Source organism: Polyodon spathula, chromosome 6 (genome assembly GCF_017654505.1).
Source record: "Polyodon spathula isolate WHYD16114869_AA chromosome 6, ASM1765450v1, whole genome shotgun sequence".
Classification (NCBI taxonomy): domain Eukaryota; kingdom Metazoa; phylum Chordata; class Actinopteri; order Acipenseriformes; family Polyodontidae; genus Polyodon; species Polyodon spathula.
In genome coordinates, this window is record NC_054539.1 from 15,479,563 (window position 1) to 15,501,475 (window position 21,913).

General features: G+C 41.6%; 1 protein-coding gene across 1 annotated transcript in view; it reads left to right on the forward strand.

The window, feature by feature from the left end:
- The first annotated feature begins 4,693 nt into the window (after window positions 1-4,693).
- LOC121316905 (sodium/potassium-transporting ATPase subunit beta-1-interacting protein 2) overlaps window positions 4,694-21,913 on the forward strand; it is a 213,598-nt gene continuing 196,378 nt past the window's right edge. Inside the window, exon 1 of the mRNA XM_041252250.1 lies at window positions 4,694-5,701. Coding sequence (XP_041108184.1) covers window positions 5,648-5,701 — 54 coding nt within the window. The 5' untranslated portion in view covers window positions 4,694-5,647. The remainder of the gene's footprint in view (window positions 5,702-21,913) is intronic.

The following is a 21,913-nucleotide window of genomic DNA, read 5'->3' on the forward strand; positions in this document are numbered from 1 at the left end:
AGAGAGAGAGAGAGAACGAAAACGAAAACGAAAACAAAACAAACAACGCACAAAGAAACAAAGCAAGGGAGTTGAACGACGGGTTGTCTGTGTTCTGGGCTGACCTGTTAATCCCTTCTCCCTTTTTGTATTTTATAGAGCAATAACAGGACGCTCCAGGAGTACGTCGGAGAAGCGACAACCTGGAAGTGCTGGGTTTATTATTCCCAGTGTTTTTCCCGTTTCCAGATGCACGGAAGGAAGACGGATTGTCTTTTCTGTTTATTATTTGGTACTGCAAACCCCCGTTTCTCTTTGCTTTGTCAGGTTACACATTGTTGTGTATCCCAGCGGCTGTATTGTTTATTATTATTATTATTTGTTTAAATGCATATTTGGTGACCTGGGTTTTTTGGGAAATAAAACCAAGCACATTAATTGGCAAACTGGACTGGAGTCTGTTGTTTTACATCACACGTTCAGCCTGTCACACGTGGCGTCAGAAGAGGGGATGGATCCAGCTACTTTTGCAGTGGTCCTGGAAGCTTTGGACAGCCGAAGGGAGGCTGAGGAACGGAGGAGGGTGGAGAGATATACAGCTCTCATCGAGAGGGTCGGGATGGGGGTGACGTCAACAGCGGGCCCCGTGATGGTGGCCCCGAAGGCCCGGGCCCAGAAAATGATGGCGGAGAATGACCCGGAAGCCTACCTTGTGGCCTTTGAGCGACTGGCCACCACTGCAGCATGGCCCCGGGAGTACTGGGTGAGCCAACTTGGCCCCTGCTTAGTTGGGGAGGCGCAAGCAGTGTACCGAGCCATGACAGATGACGACGCTGCCCAGTACGACCTGGTGAAACAGGCAATCCTCCGCCGTCTTAACATCACGGGGGAGACTCACCAGGTCAGGTTCCGAGAGTTCGGGCGTCCACCAAACACCCGGCCCAGGGTGGTGGCCCAGCGGTTATGCGACCACATGGCGCAATGGCTTGACCCTACCCAGAAGACCGGGGTTCAGATGGGGGAGGCCATTGTTATGGAGCAGTTCTGCCATGTGGTCGGGGCTGAAGCGCAGGCCTGGATTCGCCGGCACAACCCAGCTACCCTGGACCAGGCCGTGGCGTTGGCTGAAAATTTTGAGGACAGCCTCATGTCCTCCCAATCCACCCTGATGAACTGCCCTTCCCCAGGGTCCACTATCAAAACACCCCCCGGACCAAGACCTGCCAGATCACCGACCCCGTCGGGCCATCCAGCCCCCTTGCCATGGCGGCAGAGGTTGGCCCCCAGCTGGGGTAGAATGGTTTCCCCCGCCCCGCTGTCATACCAACAGCGGGACAAATATGTACCGGCCCTGCTCTCTGCCACACCAGTCTGTTTTAGGTGCCAGCAGCCGGGACACATCACCAGGTTCTGCCCGGCAGCTATGGAGTGTGACGTGGCTGCGTGTCACCTGGCATCGGAGACAGGTAGGAAATGGGGAAATGGTTGGGAGGACCCGTGTATGGTTGATGTTATGCTGGGGAATGTGAAGACCCACGTGTTAGTGGACACAGGGTGTGAGCAAACTTTGATTCGGACAGCTCTCCTCGACGGTGTGTCATGGCAGCCACACGGTCAGGTGGTGATCTCCTGTATCCATGGAGACACGGCAACATACCTCACCCTAAAAATATATTTAGCGGTAGGCCCAATAAAGCGGCACCTGGTAGTAGGTGTGGCCGAAAAATTACCACACCCAATTATTATGGGTCGAGACTGGCCACAATATAAGGATTTGGTAAAAATATCGGCAGCCTTGACCACACGTGTAGACACGGCAGACCCCTGAGGAAAGGAAGTAATTGGCACAATTTTTTCTTTCTATGCAGATCTGTCTTCTCCACTTTTCATCCTAGGAAAACACACAAGGAGAGACGGGGGGAAAAGTGGGAAGGTGCCTTGATCAGACACGGTTGGGGCCTGGCAGGGGAAGGGTCTGATGGTCCCAAACGACAATTGAAGGGAGTGGGAACACAGTGTGACCGAGCGGGCAAGGTTACTGGACCCTTGAGAGTGGAGACTGCTCCAGCCCCTGTCAATATCCCAGACGTGCACGCCTCAAGCGCGGACCTAGTGTGGGAGCAGAACGACGACCCCACACTGGTGCACACTTGGGAACAGACTCTGTCTATTGAGGGTAAGGATGTTGACAGCATTGGGACGCTGGTATATCCCCACTTTGTTGTAGAGAGGCACTTACTATATAGAGTAAATCTAGCCCTGGGCACAGGACAGCCTGTCAAACAGTTGATGGTTCCCCCGTCCTGTCGACCCGAGGTCATGAGGCTGGCGCATGACGTCCCCTTTGACTAGGGACCGAATACTGGCTCGATTTTATTGGGTAGGACTCTACATCCGAGGTGGTGAAATATGTAGCTACATGCCCGGAATGCCAGAGAGTAGCGCCTGGTCGAGTGCGCCCCGCCCCTTTAGTCCCACTGCCTATTATCTCTACTCCCTTCGAACGAGTTGCAATGGACATAGTTGGGCCAGTGCTGCCTTCTGATTCCGGGTACACGCACATATTAGTAATGGTGGATTGCCCTCGCTGGCCAATGGGAATGGGACGGAGCGTACAAAATGGGGCATGGCCCAGGGTTCTGCTCCTGCCAGCAAGGTACTGTGTGAGAGAGAGAGAAAGAGAGAGAGAGAAAACGAAAAACCAAAACGAAAACAAAACCAAAACAAACAACGCACAAAGAAACAAAGCAAGGGAGTTGAACGACGGGTTGTCTGTGTTCTGGGCTGACCTGTTAATCCCTTCTCCCTTTTTGTATTTTATAGAGCACTAACAGAACGCTCCAGGAGTACATCGGAGAAGCGACAACCCGGAAGTGCTGGGTTTATTATTCCCAGTGTTTTTCCCATTTCCAGACGCACGGAAGGAAGACGGATTGTCTTTTCTGTTTATTATTTGGTACTGCAAACCCCCGTTTCTCTTTGCTTTGTCAGGTTATACATTATTGTGTATCCCAGGGGCTCTATTGTTTATTATTATTATTATTATTATTATTATTATTATTATTATTATTATTTGTTTAAATGCGTATTTGGTGACCTGGGTTTTTGGGGAAATAAAAGCAAGCACATTAATTGGCAAACTGGACTGGAGTTTGTTGTTTTACACCACATGTTCAGCCTGTCACAGGGCTTCATTAGTCAATTTATTACCTGAGCTGCAGAAGACCAAAAAGCTAAGAGACCCAAAAATGTAAGTATACATACAGTACTGTGACAATGAGTTTTCGAAACTCTAAATGCACTGTTCCCCAGATGCAATCCTTCATAGCCTTTCTTGGTTATGTCACCATACCAACAGGGTGTGCTACACTCTATGTAAGTGACCAAAGTCCATATTCATTATTGAAATGATTAAAATTTTATGGGTGGGCGACTTAATGGAATTACCTTCAGATTGTTTTGCAGACCCCAATGAACACCAATGTTGGAATACATACAGCTGGTATCACAGTCCCAAATTAGCACTAATGGTAACATTAGTTAAAATTGTGCATAGAATGGAAAATTTAGGGTACTGGAAGTTTTTAATTATTGGACTTCAATTTTCCCAGTGTTTCTGTTGGAGTACATGCATTTTAACATGCAAATAAATATGTTTTATATGGTTGCTAGTTTCTGACTTTATGGTCCAAAAGTGGGAATAATGTATTGATTTTCTTGTTAAGCAGAAGATACACTGTCAATGATGCATTGTAATACAATTAGACATACCTGTATATAGAGGTTTGCATGAATAAGGGAATTCACTATTTACAGTACATAAGATTGTACAGTATAAATTGTTTCATCTGAAATTCTAAATGGTAAGGAAGGGGGTTAAATTGTATATTCACTATGTGGTAAACACTAATATGTTTGCACTTTTATAAAAATAATTTAAAAAAAAAAGATCATTTTGCATAATCTGTACTTTTTAGACTTCAGTATGTGTTAGTACATTTTTCAGAATTTATTTTAAAATGAATACCAATACAGCCACAAGAGATCTAGTTTATAAATCTTCATTACACTCTCCAGGGAACTGGGAATATAATTGTGCAGTTTTTGGAATATATGTATACTGTAACAACTGATATAAAGGCAAGAGATAAAAGGCAATCAACAAAAAGGCACTATTTTTTGTAACCAAAGCACATTCCATAATTACTTCAGTCTTGTTTACTAAACTGTGTTGTGAAGTGTACTCAGTCCAGGTTGACTGTTTACAGAATAACTTGCAAAGTACATTGCATTTATATATATATATATATATATATATATATATATATATATATATATATATATATATATATATATATATATATAAAAGAAAGTGGAATGGATGCAACAAATAAAACAAAAAACTCACAATACTTAAACAAAGACTATACTGCTAGTTAGAGTGACTAATACTGTTGGATATGTTTGTAAGAATAAAAAATACTAATTAACAGTTTACCATATAGTAATTATTTTGCTGTAATAACAGTAGGCAACATAAGGAATACTTTAGATGCACCCCCAACCCCCTTGCAATGGATTTGGATGGGCAGTTTCATGCAGCTGTGCGTTATATCAGTGTCTTGGTCGGTAATTAGGGACAGTAAACCAAGCCGTTTTCCCAGAGGGAACACTACGTGCGGTTTTTCCAATCTGTACCATCAGATGACAAGTCTGGCTGCACTCTCACCACAGTGAAAGGTGCACCGCATATCTTGCAGGTCTCTGTTTTGTCAGCTGACTCTGCTTAAAAAAAAAACTAAATAAAAGACGGAGCAAAGTATTTTAGGCAATGAATCTGTCAGATGAAAATGTTCAGCAGCATCTTATTTTCCAGAAGCCCCCCGTTCAGCTTTGGCGATCCCAGACAGGAGCTGGTATTCTCAGCTGTTTCGCTTTCTCCGTGTTGGTGGCAAGGTGCTTCTGATGATAGCGGCGAGGAGTCACACACCTAACTGAGGGATAGCTGTCTACTGCCATCATTCTCACATGCTAAAGAAAAAAAAAATATCCAGCTGTCATCAGGAGCGTCTATCTTTAGGAGGGAGGAGCGAAAAATGCCCCCATATAACCGTAAAAAAATACAAATCTTTGTTTAACGAACACACTAGTGGAGAGATTAACAACATTTTGGTGAAGAAAGAATTTGGACATTTGTATGCTTTTAAACCCGACATTCTGCTCTGGATCACTTTTTTGCAAGGAACAGATCTTTATCCACATCGTATTGGGATAAAGGGAAAATCTAAAAGGAAGACTTGTTATGTTATGAAGAAACAGTGACTTTCGTTCCGTCTGTCTGTGATTAACTACAGAGAGACGCAGAAGGCAACTAAGCCTGCCAAAGAATATATTGACTAGGGCATTGTATTTATAGAAGTTTGATGGTTTCCGCTGCTACGTGGTTAAGGATTTGGAAAAGGATGGAAAGCTATGCCGAGAAAACGACAGGTTGTAATTGATGAATGTTTGCTATAGAGAAGGTCCTAGTGCACGTTGTTTGCACGGAGCGTTCAATTTCAAACAGATTGGTCTTGCAGGTGCGTTTGTGGGATCAGAAGGCAAATTGGACCATTTGGAGTTACGGTCATCCACGTGGGACTTAAAAGCCTGAGCGGAGCTTTTAACAATGGGCTGCTGCAGTGGAAGATGTACACTTGTCTTTATATGTGGCATGCAACTGGTAAGTATGTTTGCATTCCAGTTTCTATTTTGACTTGTTAACGTCTTTAACAACGACAGTAAATAACACAACTACATCGGTTTATTAACTTGTGGGGTATTTATTATGAGATTGGAATGACACTTTAGATTTATTTTTGACTGTTCTGCTGTTAGCAAAATACAGTATATTATCAGTCCAAAATGTTTCTGATGATCAAAACATTGGGTACAACACTTTTAGCATCTTACTTGCAATACAGTTCTCTCTCTCTCTCTCTCTCTCTCTCTCTCTCTCTCTCTCTCTATATATATATATATATATATATATATATATATATAGAGAGAGAGAGAGAGAGAGAGAGAGAGAGAGAGAGAGAGAGAGAGAGAGAGAGAGAGATTGAGATTCCATTTGCTTTATATCTTTGATCATCAGAAACATTTTGGACTGATAATATACTGTATTTAAAAACAAAACTGGGCAAATTATGTTTGGAGGTTAGTGCACAGAAAAAATAAATGTTTGCCCATTTGGCTTTCCACCAATAGGAAAGCTATTTAGCAGGAATAGGCTCACAAAGACCTGCACACCCCAGTACAGAAATCGCCCTAAGAACAAAATGGTCAAAAGAAGGTTGAAAGGCTAATCGTTAAAAACAGGATGTATTGTGCCGAAAAGACAATGTACTGTTTGTATGCAACTGTTATTGAGTGCCACTTGTGAGGTGTCCATGGTTGAAATCATTTGATTAGCAAACACCAATCAGTATGAAATGGCTCTTAGGCTAGTTTTGTAGTGGGGATACAAAAGTCCAGACAAACTAGGATGTAAAATTCGTAGCCCGTTTTGTTCACTGGTTGGTGGGATACAGTATTGTATGCTTGCATATAGCTTAATACCAATTCCCCCTAAATGGGGTGGTCAGTTTTATTACCTTTGCATGCCGTTCAGCCTGGGATACCCAGCTAACTCTTTGCAACACAAGGAGTGTCTTAAACAATATTAATAGCTTCTCCCTGGAGGGGTTGTCAAATTAAATTAGACTTCAGTGACAATGCTTTTAAATCAGGGATATGCGCTGTAACAATGTCGGGTATATGTGACAGTGGGAAATAAATTGCAACCGTCCAAGATTAATCGTTTGCTTATCTTTTTAATGCTGCTTTTGTTAAATGTTACTGAAATCTCATAAAGGCTTCCTGTTTTGCCACAATGATCACTGGTGATGTGATAATCTGAGTGGCCAAGATTATGTTCAGCCTGACAGAGGAGTGAAAACTGAGCCGTTCTCTTACCTTTTTATAGTTCTCTATTGTGTGAAATTACATTGCAGTTTCTTTATTTAAGCTGTCTGTTATACAATCTGATCTTTCCATTACAGCAACCAACGGGACTGAATAGATGGTTTTAATAGACAGCTTATCATAACAGAAGATTATTTCTTTCTATTTAAGTCATGAACCATGAACTATCAATATCAATTAAACTGGTTATTTGTCAGGATCAACAAGTGTGTAAAATAACTTGGTAAAAAATTTTAAAAAACATATTAAAATTAAGAGTGATTGGTCACAAAGGTTAGTTGTATGTAAAACAACGTTGTAAATTGGAAGGATTTTTGACAGGTAAACATGTCATGAAAATTTTCATTGAGGCCATTGGTATGACAGAGGATCAGCGACATGGGACACCCAGTGTGTCTAGGATATATATTATATATATATAATATATATATATATATATATATATATATATATATATATATATATATATATATATATATATTACCTAGTACATCAAAAGAACAATACTCATGTTCTAATCTACTCCAATCACGTACAAGTTATTTGTACGTCTAAAACACTGTTACCTACACAAAAAAAAAAAAAAAATACAAATAAAAAAATGAACCTCGTATTTGTTCAGGAGACATAAACAAGTCATCTGAATTTTGACGGACAGACCAGGACAAGTGTGATGGGTTGAACAATCCTACTGACACAGTAGTTCGATTTTATGACGTGTCATAAACCAAATCATATGTAACCTTACACTACGAACGTTCAGTAAAGTGTACTAACCTTTGTCAGGTAATAAAATCCATTAGACTTAAAACAGTCAAAACTTCTGTATGACTTGTTAGGGTAAAAGTCAATCTTTTTTCCCATAGTATATTGATAAAGAAACAATTTCTAACTAAGAGACAGAGACAGGAAGCACATTCCGTCAAAAGGACCCGTTCAGTATAGTTTATCAGTCATACAACATAACCAGGGTCACAGACATTCTCGTGTCCCTGTTTTCCGTACCAGAGGGTACTCAGTAGACAGTTGACGTTTGAACTTTCACGTGGTGAAAAGGAATACCGTGATGATCACCATTACTCCAAACCAATATACAAATGAAGCATTCCCAAATATACAGATGCTGCTTTTATAATACTGTATAACTGTTTGACACCAAGTTTCTGTAAACGGTTTTAGTCATGAGTGGTGGTTTTGTACAATATTTGGTGGGGATTTCAATTTATATTTAATCCATGTGAATCAGATATGCATTAGATACAACGTTTATTTCTGTTGGGCTGATATGTATGCCAGGTTACATTCAATTTAAACAATTTGTCATTTTATTTATTTTTTAATAAACTGCAAGGTATCTAAATTTAGAACAATCCCCTTCCGAGGCAGAGCTGAGGGACATTACTTGGGTACTGTCTGAAAAAGGGTGCACTTTTTAGTTTGTACTGCTCTGTGGATAAATTCAAGTCTCCAGTTTAGTCAATGTGGCATGTATCTGTTTCTAAAGGTTAATTGGCCCCCATGGCACCATTACAAATTGTGACAAAAGGCACACTAAAATACAGTATTTGACCTTAGTCTCTCAATAGTGAGTGTCCTGCATAGTACTGTAATATACATTTTATATTTAAAATGCTTGACCTGCCCCCCCCCCCCCACACACACACCACGTGTGAGGCGAGAGTGTATTAAATGGAATGTCCAGACAGTAATTTATGTGTACAGAAATAAAATAATTTATTTTTATTTTCTATACACAACAAAAAGGATTAAATAACAAAAGAAAAACAAAATGGTGTGAGGGAAGGAGTGCAGGGGTGAAATCCAAAACAAACTGATGACTCGTCTTTAATTTGTCTTCGTGGTGACCATAAACAAAAAAAAGACAAAAGAAATGTTAGTATTTCAAAAAAAACCCGCTGCACAAAACCAGTCTCTCCCTTCACCCGTGACTCCTCCTACTTTTTCTTTCGGACCAACCCCGAACACAGTAGTACGTTCCCTTTAGTATGTAATGTCCCGCCTCTGTAGTCAGTGGAACACCAATCCCCAACTGACACGTGTCCTTATCCTTCACTTGACTCCAGTGGCTGGAATTTACATACTCGTACTTCCGCCCCTCACCAAGGTGCCGCCCCTCAAAAGATGACTTTTGCCATGGTCACGAGATCTTGGTAAGGGAAGTCCCGAGTTGGTTTGATGCCATCTACTGTCGGGAGGCTGAATCACAGACCGAAAACCCTTTGACTCATCACATATCCCACCCCTCAGAGTGGAGCCGAAGGAACACTCGGAAACCTCTAACCCTTCCCTTTTACCTCCCTCCCGGGAAAAAAAATCAGCATTTTGATGTAACTTACCCGCACGATACCTTATTTGAAAGGCGAAGGGTTGGAGCGCCAGGTACCACCGCGTAATCCTAGCGTTTGAATCCTTCATCGTGTCTAACCACTTTAAAGAAGCGTGATCTGTGATGAGTACAAAGGGTCGTCCCAGAAGATAGTATTTTAAAGATTCCACTGCCCATTTCACTGCCAGGCATTCTTTCTCCACTACCGAATACCTCTGTTCTCTGGGCAGTAACTTCCGACTGATGTATAGTATCGGGTGTTCTATACCATCTCTCTCCTGGGACAGAACCGCCCCCAGACCAGTCTGCGATGCATCTGTCTGCAGGACGAACTCTCGGCTGAAATCCGGGCTTATTAATGCTGGGGCCTGACTCAAATTAGTTTTAATAGATTCAAAGGCTGTCTGACACTCTGCACTCCACTTAATTTTATTTGGAGCGTTCTTTTTAGTGAGATCAGTGAGAGGGGCGGCTATAGTGGAAAAGTGTGGAATAAAGCGGCGGTAATAACCAGCCAACCCTAACAGTGATCTCACCTGGGTTTTCGTGGTAGGTACCGGTGAATCCAACAAAGCCTGGACTTTTGAAACCAACGGTTTCACTCTACCCTTACCCATTATGAAACCTAAATATTTAGTTTCTTCTTTTCCAATAGCGCACTTTGCCATGTTCGCTGTGAGCCCCGCCCTCCTCAGAGACTGTAAGACGGCTTCTAATCTAGTCAAATGTTCTCTCCAGGAAGAACTATAAATGACTACATCATCGATATACGCAGCTGCATACTCTCGATGAGGTTGTAAAACCCTGTCCATTAGTCTCTGAAAAGTAGCAGGCGCTCCATGAAGTCCGAACGGCATAGTACAAAATTGAAAAAGACCCTCTGGGGTTGAAAATGCCGTTTTCTCACGAGAGGCTTTCGTTAATGGAATTTGCCAATATCCTTTCGTCAGATCCAGAGTTGAAATAAACCGAGCTTGCCCCAGTTTGTCTAAGAGTTCATCTACTCGAGGCATGGGATATGCATCAAACTTGGAGATAGCATTCACCCTCCTAAAATCGATACATAATCGTAGTGACCCATCTGGCTTGTCTATTGGTACTATTGGGCTACACCACTCACTTCGGGAAGGTTCAATTACCCCAAGTTTCAACATACACTCCACCTCCCTTCGAACAGAATCTCTCCGACTCTCTGGAATGCGATACGGTCTCTGTCTAACTCTTAGACCTGGCGGAGTGATAATAGCATGTTCGATCAAATGCGTTCTTCCAGGCACGTTAGAAAACACATCACTGAACATTTTAATTAGATTGCTTACCTCTTCACGCTGATCAGGAGTTAATTGTTCCCCCATCGGGACCTCAATTGCTGACTCTGACTCAATTGAGGGTCCAAAATCCTCTCCCTCCTGTACAGGAGATATAAAATGGACTTCCCGTTCTTTCCACGGTTTCAGGAGATTAACATGATAAATTTGACTTTCTTTCCGACGCCCAGGCTGTCGGATCTCATAATTGACTTTACCAATTGCTCGAATAACCTGAAAGGGACCCTGCCATTTAGCAAACAACTTAGATTCCGATGAGGGCAACAATAACAACACTTTATCTCCAGGTCGAAAGTTCCGAATTCTTGCATTTTTATTGTAGCTTTGTTGCTGCTTCTGCTGTGCCGCTTTGAGATTGTCATGTGCCAATCGACCGACTAATTCTAAGCGATCGCGTAACTGCAACACGTATTTTACTACATTTTTAGACTCCTTTGACTGTTCTTCCCAGCCTTCTCTTATGAGATCCAAGATACCCCGCGGCTGCCGACCGTACAAGAGCTCAAACGGGGAAAACCCCGTTGAGGATTGTGGTACCTCGCGAACTGCAAAGAGCAAGTAGGGAAGCAGTTTAGCCCAATTGCGTTTTTCTTGATCTACAAAGCGGCGCAACATATTTTTCAAAGTCTGATTAAATCGTTCAACAAGCCCATCCGTTTGTGGATGAAAAACTGAGGTTCTAATTGAACGGATTTTCAATAATTTATATAGTTGCTGAATACAGTCTGACATAAAATTAGTGCCCTGATCAGTGAGAATTTCTTTCGGGATTCCCACCCTAGAGAATATTTTTACCAATTCATTCGCTACAGCTATTGCATTCATAGAGCGTAAGGGAACAGCTTCTGGATATCTCGTTGCGTAGTCCACTACTACTAAAATATACCGATATCCTGACTCTGTTCCCTCCAGAGGGCCTACTAAATCTACACCAATCCTTTCAAACGGTACCCCAATAATTGGAAGTGGAACCAGAGGTGCGGGGCGAACTGACTTAGGGGCAGCTAATTGACATTCAGGACACTCCGATACATACTTCCGCACAAGACCATAAACCCCAGGCCAAAAAAACCGGGCCAGAATTCGTTCCTGAGTCTTTTCAGTTCCCAAATGACCTGAAAATGGAATGTCATGCGCCAATCTCATGATTTCTGACTGAAAAGGCCTAGGAACCAATAACTGTTTTACGAGCTGTCCCGTCCCGGGAGCCCGGGTTATTCTATATAATAAGTGCCCAGATACAGAAAAATGCGGAAATACCACCGGTTGTCCTTCCTGCATATCCTTCCCCTCGATATATCTAACCCGTTTCCAAGCATACTGTAACGTGGGATCATTTTGTTGTTCATATCCCAAGTCAATATCTCGGTCCCAATGGTTAGGTACACAGAGAGGAGTGTCTTTTATTACATGACCTTCCACCTCAGTAACCTCGCAGCCCCGGTTACACTGAATACCTACTCCCTTTCCTTGCCGTTTCAACGATTGGTTTACTTTTGTGTCAGACCCCTCCCCTTGTCGTCTCAGAGTTCCCTCATATTTTTCCACCCGACGCTCTCTTTTTGTTTTTCTTGGGCGGATTTTAGGGTTAAACAGGTCGGATTGCAACGGAAAAATCTCGCCAATTGTTTTCTCCTGTTGCTTTAATTGTCCCCTGGTAGAAACTAAGACCATTTCCCGACCTAAAATACGATCAAAAAACGGCCAGTCTCTTCCCAGGAGAACAGGGTATGGTAAACATTGCGCTACAGCCACTTTAACGCAAGCTGAATAATCACCTACAATAAGTCTAACTTTAGTGGTGGGATAAACCCGAGTTTCTCCATGAATACAGGAGATAGCCACTTTACCCTGTGGCTCCCAGGCTACCCCATCCAAGAGAGCTTGCCGAATCAATGTTTGTGCACACCCAGAGTCCGCAAATGCGTAAGTACTCTTTCCCCCGACCTGTACTCTTAACTGATAAGGGCCCTCCCGACATTCCCCAGTGTTCCTACCTGTTACTGCTGACCAGGATCTTGTCGCCAGGTCCACCTTTATTACTGGACAATTCCTGGCAATGTGTCCAGGCTCATTACATTGGTAGCACACTTGGTTAGGAGGCATCAACGGAGTTAATCTGTCCTGCGAGTCCGCGACCGGCAGGTTAGGGGGATTCTCTCTCGCCCAGGATGGGGCTAACCTTGACCTCCATGGTCTGAAGGTCCGGTTACCCCCTCTGGGCTTCATTGGTTGGTTGGTCCGAGTTAGTTTAGGGGCAGGAGTGGGGTCTGACCCGGCACCTTCGTTTGCGTCTTCGTAGGCCTCCGCCAGGAGGAGGGCATCCTCGAGAGTGGTAGGTCTATTCCTCTTAATCCACTCTCGATTCCCTGGCGGTAGTATAGACGCAAACTGTTCTATAACTATTTTCTGCACCAGTTCTTGGGGTGTATGTTCTTCTGGCCGCAGCCACCGGGTGCACTGATCTAAAAGATATTGTCCCGCAACCCGGGGCCGCATCCCCTTGGACAGCTGGTATTCCCGAAAACGGCGCCGGTATGTTTCCTCCGTGATCCCGAGGCGTGAGAGAATGGCTTCTTTAACTTTAACATAGTCCCCTGCATTCGTGGCCGTCAGGGCTCGATACGCTGCCTGAGCTTCCCCTGTCAGGCAGGGTGCCAATTTCATGGCCCAGTGTTCCCTAGGCCACTCTGCAGCCTCTGCCACTCTCTCAAACGTAATCAAGAAAGCCTCGGGATCATCTTCCGAGGTCATCTTCTGAAGATTAGGCTGAGCTGCAAACATCCGGGCAACCGCTCTCTCTGATGTTGATATTGATAGTTTTTCTACCAGCTGTCCCAAGAACTGGGCGAGCTGTTCCAGGTGCCGTGTCTCTCTCTCCTCTCGCTTCTCCTCCTGCTCCCTAAACATTGTCAAAACTGTAGCTGGATCCATTTTCACTTCTGACACCACGTGTGAGGCGAGAGTGTATTAAATGGAATGTCCAGACAGTAATTTATGTGTACAGAAATAAAATAATTTATTTTTATTTTCTATACACAACAAAAAGGATTAAATAACAAACGAAAAACAAAATGGTGTGAGGGAAGGAGTGCAGGGGTGAAATCCAAAACAAACTGATGACTCGTCTTTAATTTGTCTTCGTGGTGACCATAAACAAAAAAAAGACAAAAGAAATGTTAGTATTTCAAAAAAAACCCGCTGCACAAAACCAGTCTCTCCCTTCACCCGTGACTCCTCCTACTTTTTCTTTCGGACCAACCCCGAACACAGTAGTACGTTCCCTTTAGTATGTAATGTCCCGCCTCTGTAGTCAGTGGAACACCAATCCCCAACTGACACGTGTCCTTATCCTTCACTTGACTCCAGTGGCTGGAATTTACATACTCGTACTTCCGCCCCTCACCAAGGTGCCGCCCCTCAAAAGATGACTTTTGCCATGGTCACGAGATCTTGGTAAGGGAAGTCCCGAGTTGGTTTGATGCCACCTACTGTCGGGAGGCTGAATCACAGACCGAAACCCCTTTGACTCATCACACACACACACAATTATTTTCATTTTTAATAGTTTTATTCCAATTGTTTTGTGATGGCTTCTTGGACAAACAAGAACAGTTCCAAGTTCATCCAAAACCTCTGCCCTTTTTCTGCATGTGTGTGTGTGTATCTTATTTCAGTAATGTTTAGTCTACAATGTAATGGATGATACTATAATACAGTACAAAGGCACTTCTAATACAAATGCACTACTGGCACTGCAAACAGACAACTCCACAAGGCAGTGGTGCTAGTTGTTATTTCTTTTTGGAAGGCTGTGAGGCCCTGACTGGAAAACTAATAATTTGCTTTCACGGCCATTTTAATTGCATTATTCCATAAAATGTATTGCATTCCCGGTGTCAGATAAAAGTAGGGTGATTTATTACCATGTGCCAAAGGCAAGTACGTGGGAAACATATTTTTTCACAATCTCTGCCTGTCTCTATCTAATGATACTATCTTTTAATGCCAGAAGCAGATCAATCTGAAAATATTTTAATTATAAACAGATACTGTAACCAGTATTCTTTTTTGTTGTCTAATTTTTAAATCTTATTAAACAGCCTACAACTGCCTAAAACTCCAACATTAGAAAAGCTAATGAATGTAATTGTATGCATTTTTTTATAATGGAGTTACATTAATTTAATTACTTTCAGAATTAATAGTTTTGCAAAGGAGTGTATATGAGCTTCACAAAACCCGTTTTGTGAGGGAACAAAAATTATTTAAAAGTAACCCCTTTTGTGCATGTTAAATGTTTTGGTCAAACTACATTTTGTCTTTGTGTGCAAAACTGTTCAAGAAAAAGTAAATCCAACATTTGTCACTTATTTTGACTATTTCATTTCTGTACTCTGCAGAAATTTTGATGTTTTAGTTTGTGTCAAGCAATTCTACACAAATCCCTGATCCACTTCTAAAATGACAACAGAAAATGTATTCTATATAATGTGGTTGCTTTTACTGACGTTTTCACCTGTGTTGCACCACAGAAATGCTGTAGGATATAGCTGTCTTCTGATAATGGCTTAACGCACACAATCCCAATACCAGCCTGGTGGATCCGTAAGACTTAATGACCTCTTTGTTAAAAACATCCCTCAGTTCTTGGTGTGTCCCTCTTCAAAACAAATTGTGGTTACTATGCGGGAAAGCATAGATAACAAAGTTCCTGTAGTCTGTTCCATTCCATTCCTGCAGTGTTGGTTCACCTTGTTTATAGGAACTTCCCAGTCTAGAAACTGAGTCACTTCTACAAACGTCTTTCCTGTATTTTTGATTTCCTATTTCCAAGGCAATGGAACTGTTTTCCTAGGTATATTCGAGAGGGAGACCTCTGTAGAATATTTGGGAAAACTTTTTAGTAAAATATTGGTAGCAGTTACAGTTAAATGTTATCTGAAGTTCAGAAAATATGCAACCACTTCTCCTCCACCAATCTCCAAAGACATTGACATGTTTCAGTGTTTTTGACTTTAACAATAATAAAACCCTGGTTGGAAATGATTTGGAGCATATACTGTCGTGTTAGTGAAATTATTAATTGCTATTGCATATTCTGTTTCATTGACCAAATTATTCAGCCCCTTTTGAAAAAAACTTGCAAAATGTGACTTGCATCTTGAGTGTCTACCCTGTCAGTTTCATCAGTGACTACAGAATCCTCCAAGGTACTTTTGGTCAAAGAACTAAAGTTATTGTGTATGCAGCCTGAAAGTTGACAAGTAATGCCCATTTCAAAAGAAATTTGTGTTTTGTGCACCTGGTTGTTTCACTACAAACATCATTTGCTTTTAGTATGTAGAACAAAGGGGGCATTTTTAAATGTAAAGAGGTTATAGCTTTATCATTTTTCCCATTTATTAGCTTGTGGATGGTGTGTTCATAAATGACTTAAAATAAAACCATGTAAAATGTTTAGGAAGGGTGATATTGAGTGTGATTTTGCTACAGTGAATAGTTGATTAATCATATATGAATCGCAATTTCATTTCACTGTGCAAATCGGGCTTTTGTGCTTCTTGGCCATTTTTAAAGTACTTGGAAACCATTTGAAGCGATACAGTTATTTGTGGTCTATAAACCAATTTGATTTAACGTCAGTTGTAGTTGAACAAGCATTAAATACATTTGATACGGATTAAGTTTGAACTGATCAAACATGACATCTCTGTCTTTTCATTGTGATGGGACAGATTGAGTTCTGAAGTTCGTGTTGGAGTCGGTATTCCTATACATTTTTATATTTGTTATTGCCAATTTATTTGTTTTTATTCCATAGTTGTTTTATGGCATAGATGTTAGTTATATGTGTCTGTCCTATTAAAGTTCCACTTTTTGTAGTTTCATCTTTGTGTGAACGGCAATGCTGTTTAATACAGCATCAGGTTCAATGTGAAAGTTATTCAAGATACGTTTCAAGTAGCAGAGATGCTGTATGGCAGTGATGTCGGAACATAACTATTGTTCATTACACATTCTTTCCCAAGCATTCACAACCTGGAAAGAATGCAGTTGTGATTGTCCATCTTTGTGGCAAATTGGTATAGAATAGATCTATCTTGGTTGATTATAAATTTCTGGTAATTTACAAATGTAGCGATGTACTATGTAGTATTTACTGGATCAGACACCATGAATGGTCCGATCCAAATCTATGGTCCAGTACAGGTCCGGTCCAAACAGTGGGCAGCTATGTGACTGGTTCACCCTCAATATTTTATACAAACCCTGGGCTCACTAGCTTTTTTTCTCTGATTTAAAAGTGGTTGTAACAAAGGCAATGTGTAATACATTGAAACTCCCAAGACCTTAAGCATTAACATTTTTAAAAAGCTCTGCAAAAAAAAACAAAAAAAACAAAAAAAAAAACCCCACAGAAGTCTTTAATGACTTTAATTAGGTCAGTACGTAAAAGACATTATACAATAGGAAAAAAATCAACATAATGCTTATACAACAAAACCCCGTAATGTGTTTGCTTATGTATTCCCAAATGTGTTTTTACTGCAGGCTCTCATTACACTTCCTGCATTCCATTTTCTCCCAAGATGTATTTTGCAGTGGCAACCATAGCATGAACTCCACATTAGCTTGAACTGTGGCCTGGGAAGAGTCAATTTCTGGTAGCAGTGGCAGGGCTTTGAAGGGGTACTTGTTCCTACAACAGACAAAACCTTCTTGACAAGTTTGGCCATATACTCGGTGAGCCATTGTAAAGTTTCCACTATTCCAGTGGATTGATGTCCAGGTTAGGAAGTGGGAGTGCATTATAGGGGGCTATTTCAAACTAATGTCATCACACAGACGTTTCTAAATTGTAACGGTAAACTTAAAACGATACAGAAAAGTGGCCTTTTTTTTTTAAAATACATAAGGTTAAACAAAATTTTTTACCTTGTGCACTATTTACACAATTGTTATACCAAATTAATCAAAATATACTGCTTAAATATAGTGTTTTAAAATAATTGCACAGTGTCATGTAAGTTTCAGTGTTCCAAAAACTCTAGGCCACATTTTGCTAAGTACAATTACCATAACGAACATTATCGTAGTATTTTGCTGAAAACATAACATAATATTTTAATCAATTTGAGTTTGCTTTCAAGTACAAAATGTAACCATTACCAAATGGGTTTTTTTTTCACAAAGACCCCAAAACCTGAATACATATACCAAAGCTGCACTCTAGTGCCTATGACACAGTAAAGCCTGCCCCATGAAGGCATAAGAAATCTACACACACACAGATACCAGCATCATTTTTCCTTTCGGAGGACTGAACCTGACGGGAGAGCCATAGACAGATAAGTACTTGTTATTTTTATCTGCTTATTACTCCTATTTGTGTATTGCACCAATTTCTGTAATAATTATTGACATTGTATTAGTTTACTAATTACACTGAATTTTTTGCACACAGCTGCTTGTTTATGTCCATGCAGCATCCTTGTGCCCTGATGAAGCTGTCAGCTCGTGTCGCCCCTTCCCAAGGACCAAGCAACTTGAGTCGGCTGACTTGTGCTCTCCTTACAGGCTACTTCATTCCGGCTGGAGTTAAAAAAAATTAAGTTTTCGTTTTTGTAAACGATATTTTGTGAACTGTAATTGTGTTATTACTGTTTTCTTTGAGGTTTTTGCTCTTCTTTTGTTCCAGAAACATGAGTGTTGACTGAGATAGGCACTACGGCACACATTGCTTGCAGTCTGTCCCACTGCCTCATGTTGACAACTTGATGACTGCTTGCAGCACCATTATGAAGGCTGTCAAGGCTCTAACAGCAGGCTTCCCTTGTATGCTTTTTGGACTGTTTGGTTTTGCCTGTATACTACTTCTTGCGGTAACATGAACCGAGTAGACCTGTAGGTCACCAACCAGCTCTGTTCTCGACCCAGTACCCATACTGAACAGGGAATGAGATTACCGCTCTGGTACCAGTGTCCTGAACCGACCAGTAGTGTCTCGGTACTGCTGCAGTTCACGCACCGTACTGAAGGTACTGTACTAGCGCTTAGACACTGTACCGGTACCGAACTGACCTCTCCAGTTCAAACTACCGGACCATACCAACCTGGCACCGTAACTGAACTGAAAATGAGATTCTGTGATCAATAAGCTACTAACAACCAAACGAGCAAGATGGGCCAAATGGCCTCCCCTTGCAAGTAAACTTTCTTATGAACCGACCCGGCACTATTCTGACTCGGTGCAAAATCACAGAACTGGTTCTGACTGCGGTACTATCCCTGGTTCAGTACCAGAGGACTTAGCTTGATTTACTGTAGAGCGGCATTGCTGCTTTAGTAGATTCGGGCAGCAATTATACAGTACAGTGCATTGCTGCTTGCATTATGCCTGGGTTTTATCCCTGTGACATACAAGGCCAGCCTGTCTGAGGAGGACAAGCACTGCAGATACTCTTCCTACTTGAGGCAGGAACACAAAAGGGAGGCACTACTGAAGGTCTACAGAGTGCTCTGCATCCCTCACTCCTGCACAGCGATCTCCCCCATCACCTTCATCACCCCATGGCTCTGAATTAAGGGAGAGAGGATAACGCACCTAGGAAATTAGCCACATTGTCCTCTGTCTCTCCTCTGCCAAGGAAGAGGAATAAGCCACCGGTCTAGGCAATCTGCATACTCGGAGCCAATGGAGAAGTTCTGGACAGCAGTTTCCCATTAAGGAACTGTCATTGCAATTGCTGACCCTAATCCACCCACCCCCACCCCTGTACACCTGGATATTCTTTTTGAGAGCAAGTCGACCTGTGGTCACCCGTCTACAGCTCTGGCTGTTTCCAGGTCTGTGGACACTCTATGTAAGGTGCATGATGCGGAGAAGCTGGGCCTGGCCCAATTCCACCAGAGGCTTCTATTGCTGCATTGGTACAGGTGCTTAATTTTACCTCGCCTGTTCAAGGACGCTATTTGCCCCAACAAGCAGTGTCGGGTCTCAAAGGTGATTTTTAAGCATGCCTATTCAGTAATGCGTTCGCCGTATGGCCGGGCAACTTTAATGTTATTTTGGTAGCCTATCAGCTATTTGCTGCGGTCCCTCTCCACGAACCACAGGCCCTCACAACAGCTGAATAAGCTTCACCTGGTGAACAAAAACCTCCTCCGTGTGTCTGAACTCAGACAGACTTTAAGCATAAACCTGGCTGGGCTGGTAGCCACCCACAAGCAACTTTTGGCTTTCCCAGGCACGGGTGTCTGACAGGGACAAAGCACAGCTGTTGGATGCCCCAGTCACTACAGGGCATAAATTTGATCCCTGTGCAATTAGTTCATAATCCACTAAGGAGCTGGTTTGCCTGCTTCCCAAGCAATTTATTTAACCATTGTGAAATAATTAACCTTCAAAGTCGATGTCTATGATTGCAGCAGTCTTGAAGGAAAAATTACGCTGAGGTCTGACCACAGTGTTTTTATGTCCACGGGGGCGGGCCACGACTGTCACAGGCGTGTTGAGCAGCTAGGAGGTAAATGCACGTTTGGTAATGGTTACATTTCTATTTCAGGGAACCAGGGTTTTGATAATAACTTAACATTATTGGCCTCTTTATTTGTGGAATAACAAGAGAACTCCATGGGAATTCAATAATTAAATGTTCTTTTAAATGACAAATCATATAGGACAGGTTTTAACTCATGAAAAATAGTAACCAAACTAGCTCGCTAGAAAATGTAGGATTTAAATTTGGGTTGTTGTTGAAACATGTTTAAATGCCAGTGCTTAATTTAAGGAAATGCTTGTTTTATTGTAAGGTACCTATAACAATAGGCCTATTGGAGTATCACAAACAAAATATTTGGATCAAGCGCTCCACAGGTAAAAGGCATTGTTGTTGATTGGACTAATTTACCATGCTAAGTGAAACAACTGCTTGGATTTGTGCTGTTCACCACAAAAAAAAAAAAAATCAATATTCACAAATCAAGCATCTGTTTCTTCACTTTTCACATGGAATGGTAAATTAGACCATCAACACCAATGATCTACACCAGATTTCTGTAGAGTGCTCCAATCTGAATAATCTGTTCATGCAGCACTACATATTGGCATGAAAATACAGCTGTGAAAATATTTTTATTGTACTGTAGCATTTGTAAAATAAGATTTGTTTGAATGCACATACAAATAGAATGACCTGCAGACCATAATATAATAATATTCAGGACAATGGATGGATGTTATTTGAATTGCATCACTGTCGAAGTGCTTACTGCTTGTGTTTGCATTTTGCCTTTCTACATTCTGATTCCAATTGCAGTATAATTTAAAAGATTCTCATATCAGCACAAAGGCAGTATGATGGACACACATTGTTTGTCTGACTCTGCTAACTATCTCAAACCAGATATGACTGAGACATCCACATTATTCTTTTTTGTTGCTGTGAGTTAGCTTGCTTTGTGAAATTCAATGACATTCCTTTGACCAGCATAATCAATATAGCTTCAGTGAAAAGAAATTCACCTCTTAAAGCAAAAGATGCATGGGGTAAGTCTTCACATGAAATCAATAAATCTATTAAAACATACTGATGGACAATGGAGGGAGGGAGGGGGGGTAGAACAAGCCCTTAGCAAAGCTAGCTTTCCTATGGATTGTTAAATCTTTATGCCACTGGAAACTTGTCTGTTGCAGCAATTCATTGTTTTCCCCGGCATGGGAAGAATTATATCTGATACAGAGGATGTAACAGAGGCATCTGTACATACAGCTTGTACAAACAAGACTTCTTATTTTAGTATGTAGGGGGGTCACAGTGTCACAGTTTACATATTTATCTAACTCGAGAGCCACTTTCCCAAATATATGTTTATTCCTTTGTACAAATTCTTAGTGTATCACAATGTAGAAAACATTACCTAATGTTGCATGAGTTACAGCACTTGATTTGTTGGTATAATTAAAGCTGTATTAGGAATTTTATTAAATGCCTTTTTTTCTTGGAGTTTATATTTTGTTCAGTTTGGTAGAGACTGATAGTTGGGGTATATCATGTGGTAGCTCCGTAGAGCTTGTGTTTGTTTTGTATTTGACCTCTTTCCTCCAACCACAGCGTTCATGGTTGGATGAAAGTCTGGAAGTAGACAGTGGAGCATGATACTGCTGTCATGGATTTCTTTTTGTTGACATACATCTCCAAAGATCAAAACATTGGAAATTAGATCACCAGACACTGGCAAACTCTCTTTA